The following is a 5,000-nucleotide window of genomic DNA, read 5'->3' as shown; positions in this document are numbered from 1 at the left end:
GAGTTCAGTCAGCCACCCTGCAACGGCACTCAGCAGGTAACATAGACTATGACAACTTGGAGAGCTACGATAATGTGCCTGAGACGCAGATTGGGCATGACCAGTCCAACTTCCAAACACGTAGCAAGACCGTGTCGGACGGCATGGGTGAGTCCCGCCCGCCAGCCTCTCCCAGGCGGCACCAGTGAGGGTGGGGGTCAGGGAGGGAATATGACATTATGACCCGTGACTCAAGTGAGCTCAAGGCCGTTGTAACATACTGTGTGTGAAAAAAAATATTCAAGAAGAACAGTGTTAACCTGAAGGAAATCACCTGCGGTCTACAGCTCACTACGCGTCCTCTCCCACCACCAGACGAACTCAGTGACTCCACCACCAAGAGCGACGGCGGCAAGGACGAAGTGGGAACGCGATCGGAGGGCGAGGAGGAGGTCATAGAGAAGAAAAAGGCGACCCTAGGCCGGACCCCCAACCACCTCTCGCTGTCCACCACCTCGACGCTCTCGACGGGCTCCACTGGCTCCATGGCCAAGCTTATCCAGGCCAGCAACCAGCCATCCCAGTATCAACCGGCCAAGAGTGTTGGTAAGCAAACCCTCATTGAAGTGTGCATGATCCCTGGTAGTGAATTGCTGGTGTAGATATATGATGGTAAAGTAAAAAGAAAAAAAAGTTATTGCAGTGCATATTGCATTTATCTGTGCTTCTGTTATGTTTTAGACCAAGGAAGATAACAAACTAAAATATGTGTTTATAATGAATAGATATTCTTGTTTTCTCTGTTTTCCAAAGTGAAGTTTAAAGTATAGTAAGCATTAGTAATGATTTATTTAACTGTGAAACTGTAATGATTAGGAGTTTTGTTGGCTATAATGATATACTATATTCTTAAGTGTTGTAGTTGTGTCAGTGATTATACCACAATATATGAGTTTTTCTTATGTATTTGTGTGTACAGTATTAATATTACCCAAGGTCAGTGTAACCCAAAATCTTTTTTATTTTTTCATTTGGTATTCTTCACTTCTCTACTTCATGATTCTCTCCAATGACAAATGCTGTGTATGACTGGAGTTCCAATTACACCAAACCTAGCTAGACACTGTTATTTCACATCCTGTACATTAGTATGATTTTGTTTGGTCCCAAAAAATATCAAAGGGGAAAATGTCATTAGCTCTCCACCAGATATGGTCAATGAGGGTTAAGTTTTGGGGATTTTATATTTTCACCATTCTGTTTCCTAACATAAATTTAAATTTCATTATCAATACATATAACTAAAAGTTTATTAAGAGATATATACTTATATATGTTGTATGTAGTGTACACATGAGCACATAAAAACATGCATACAAACATACAAACCTAGATACAGATACATAATCGTAATTGTAGTTGTCACAGTCAGAATCATGTTTTCTACAGTTACGCAGAATAATGCACACAAAATCACAATCGACTACATAGATAGATACACACATACAAGCATATATAAGTGTTCCATATTTTAAATCTTCTTTATTATATTTGTATTTATAATGGCATAGCTGACTCAAGTAATTTTGCATGCCCCCCCTTCTGTTCGATGAGTAATATCAAGCCTGTTTGTTTGCCTGAATAGATTAATGTAACTAGGATGTTTGCCCAGTTGTTTCTTGATCATAGTTGTATCACAGTGTGGATATAATCTGAACCAGAAACATGTACATCAGCAGTATTATCATAACCCAGTTTATCTGTTTTTGAGCATTAATGCAAGTGGAAAAGCCTCAGGCAGCACTGCCTGTGTACTAGCTGCTGCTGTAGTAGGTATGGAGGCTCTGCATGTGTAAGGGTTATCTTTCTTTGCCCTCAATATATTGTATTAGATAGTATTAATCATACTTGCATTGACAGTAAATGATACAAGCTTGATATGCATATTCAGTATACTTTATTATATATTTAGAGCACGAAAGTCAGACCCATGAAATATATACATATACTTTTTTTGGTTATTTTTGTTTCTTTTTTTCTTTTCTTTTCTTTTTTTGTAACATATGTTGCATGGTTTGAAAATATAAAATACCATATACCCAGTTTAGATATTTGGTGTTAAGTGAAACACTAGCAGATTTTTAGAATAAACTCATAACTTTAAATATACATTTCACATGCAAGTCACATATCTATTCCTTAGAAAAGTTTCAAGATAAAGATATGTTGCACCTACACTTTAATTTCTTCTGTGATTGTAATGAAGTCCTTATGATTATTTCAGGTTCCCCAGTGTGGAAGCCCCGTGATGCCTTCGCCCCAGGTGCAGGCAGCACCTTTGGTGCAGGTGCCGGAGGTGCTGGTCAGCGAGGAGAGTCACTAACGCTGCCTCGTGCAGGAAAGCCCAGTGGTCGAGAGGATCACTTCCTGGTCTACGAGGAGTACGGTGGCAACATCTACATGAGTAGCAAAAAAGACACAGGTTCTACCAAGACTCTTCATTATTGAGGCACTGCTGTTCCCACTGATCAGCAGTCTTCACCACTAACAGCTGCCTCTCCTCTCCTGACTCCGTAACAGCTACCTACTAACAGTGTGCCGCTCGCAAGTCAGCTTAGAACCCTCCCTTAAAACTAATGACATCCTGCTGCTCACACGCCGTGAAGTCCTCCTTGCACACTTCTTATCCTTTAGCATGTCACTGATACCATTTAATTTTTCTTTGAATTCTATAACCTTCAGTGATAGGATATAGGAACAGCTTCATGTAGCCAAAACATTTAGGATCACTTTAGCTTGATCCTGATACCCATCATTTGTTGGTGATCTTTGCTGATCACAACTGAAACGCTTCCATTGCGGCGATGTTCACGGGAGTTCCTCGTGTGGCCACAACCAAATAGCTTCTTTACTATTAGTTTCAGATGAAAAAAGTGTACAATAAAATTTGAGATTGTTTAAGCATTTTATATGCTGTAAGATGTGAATCTCAAATGGTGAATAGTATTATCATTATACAAAGAATATAAACATTCAAGTGGTGCTCCTGCATTTAGAGCTCGAGTGAGAGAAGGTTGTTCTGATAAATGCAGCAGTGACAGCTTTAGCTATTTCATTGTGTTGTGACTGAGTTGTTAAGGTCCCAGACTTATTTGTCCTACGCTTTGGAAGGCTTAGCTCCTGTCATTTGTTCATCATAGGAACTCAAATCATTAAACTTCTTAGAGAGAACACAAGAGTTGACTACTTGAACACTGCTCCTGCTTGAGTACAGAACTCTTAACTTTTAGGTACAAGACTTGGGATAAATACCGAATGATATTTTCTGCGGGTATGAAAAAGTCTCATTGTTGCTATATTGGAGTTGTTGCTTGTACATATTTATGTGTAAGGCAATCAATACTTGTGGAGTTTTGCTGTATGTTTAGGAAATGAATTTATAGTATATGATGACTTTTGATTTATTAGAATGAAAGGAAGTCACAAGTGAAGAATGCTTAGTATGACAACCTGGCAGCAAGTTTGATAAGCAGTTATAATGTTTTTATACTGAAAAATATACTAAAGACATGACCATCTTCCATCTACTATTACTGTTGTTGCTGAAAAGTGGGAAGAGAACAGCATTTTACTTTTTGTCTTTTGATAAGAGATGTTATTGATAATCATTTTATTGGAAATAATTGAAATTCATTATTTGGAGTTCATATCTTCATAACTGAAAAAATGCATAACAGACTTATTACAGTAGAAAGTTGATGAAATGAAAATACCCCCTACTTTTTGTAGAGATCAAGATGATTTGATAATTGTACAAGGAAAATGCAAACCACTTCAAAAAAGGAAAGAAAAAAAAGAGAAAAGAAAATTAATGTTGGACTCCATACCAACGTCATGCATTCCACTTTTGTTGCCAATCTGTTCTCTAACCACAAACTTTATTCCCTGGATGATGTAGACATGTTTATATTTTTGGTGGAATGATAAATAGAAAAAAAAAAGATTCATGTAAGGATTCTCCAATGTTAAAGCACTGAATATATCTTTTCAAGAGATTTTGTTATTTTAGAATCTAATTCATATATCTTTTAAGATTTAATGAAAGGAATCATTCTCTTTATGTGTGTATAGTTGTGTATCACATTTAATAGTTAACATATTCAGTGCCAAATAATGTTGCTAGTCAATTAATAGTCAATAGGCTTACTATAGTGGTGTCTGCTCCAAGGTACTCTTTAAATCATAATGTTTGTGTTCTTAAGCTTAGAAATGTAGGAAGTGGTTACGTCTCACCACTGAGCCTCTGCTAGGCAGTCCTTCGCATAGCACCTTTGATCTCTTTGGCGAGGGTGGTATCTCTCATGTTATATGGTTGGCTTGCAGAAGATGACAGACATTCAGAGCTAGTCTTTCCTTAAATACAATTGTGGGAAACTTTGTTGGATTAAAGCAACTGTAATTTATTTCCTTCAAGCCCCAGCAATAGTATTTGAAATCTGGTATCTAAAATGAGCACAGAGGAGTTTCTTCTGAGAGCCAGCCACTTCCCGAGCCTCTGAGACTCACCTGTCGTCAATCTACTCCTGCTTACATAACCCCAGGTGCTCAAAATTGACTTTGAAGAAAAGTGAACCTTCTGTGGCTATCTGTAAGCATCATGGACATTACTGAGACAGTTCCTATGCTCTTGATTGCATCCCTCCTGCTTATTTAGTAGAGACCTTGAGAAGTGTTGCTTTTCCATTGTAAAAAACAAAGAAACAGTTTGATTATATCATAATAGGCACAGTTCTTTAAAGTTTCTTCTTAAAATTTAAATCATGGCCATCTCCAAAAATAATTGTGAATATGCCATCTCGGTTATCAGAAATGTGCACAATTTTAAAGAGAAATTTCAGTAAAATAGAATAAAAATGGTTTCCATCTGTCCACATTTGCATTAGCATTATTGGTAAATGCAGTGAGTAATCAGCACAGAATGGCAGTTTGCAGGCAGTGTAGGGGTGAGCCAGGGGAATGTT

The 5,000-nt window shown here is 37.7% G+C and overlaps 1 protein-coding gene across 5 annotated transcripts in view; it reads left to right on the top strand.

Annotated features, from left to right (window-relative positions):
- sif (guanine nucleotide exchange factor still life) overlaps positions 1-5,000 on the top strand; it is a 103,014-nt gene that overhangs the window by 95,372 nt on the left and 2,642 nt on the right. For 4 of the 5 annotated variants that reach the window (XM_086546568.1, XM_086546567.1, XM_086546566.1 and 1 more), the window contains exons 17-19: positions 2-147; positions 355-585; positions 2,264-5,000. The exon at positions 2,264-5,000 is cut by the window's right edge and continues 2,642 nt beyond it. In XM_086546568.1, coding sequence (XP_086402694.1) covers positions 2-147; positions 355-585; positions 2,264-2,487 — 601 coding nt within the window. In that variant the 3' untranslated portion in view covers positions 2,488-5,000. The remainder of the gene's footprint in view (position 1; positions 148-354; positions 586-2,263) is intronic. The other variant, XR_015191837.1, reaches the window with a different exon arrangement.

The sequence above is a fragment of the Penaeus japonicus genome, unplaced genomic scaffold, assembly GCF_977035675.1.
Source record: "Penaeus japonicus unplaced genomic scaffold, GWHDUDI00000001_assembly GWHDUDI00000018, whole genome shotgun sequence".
In the NCBI taxonomy this organism is placed as follows: Eukaryota; Metazoa; Arthropoda; class Malacostraca; order Decapoda; family Penaeidae; genus Penaeus; species Penaeus japonicus.
This window is presented reverse-complemented; position numbering and strand designations above follow the sequence as displayed.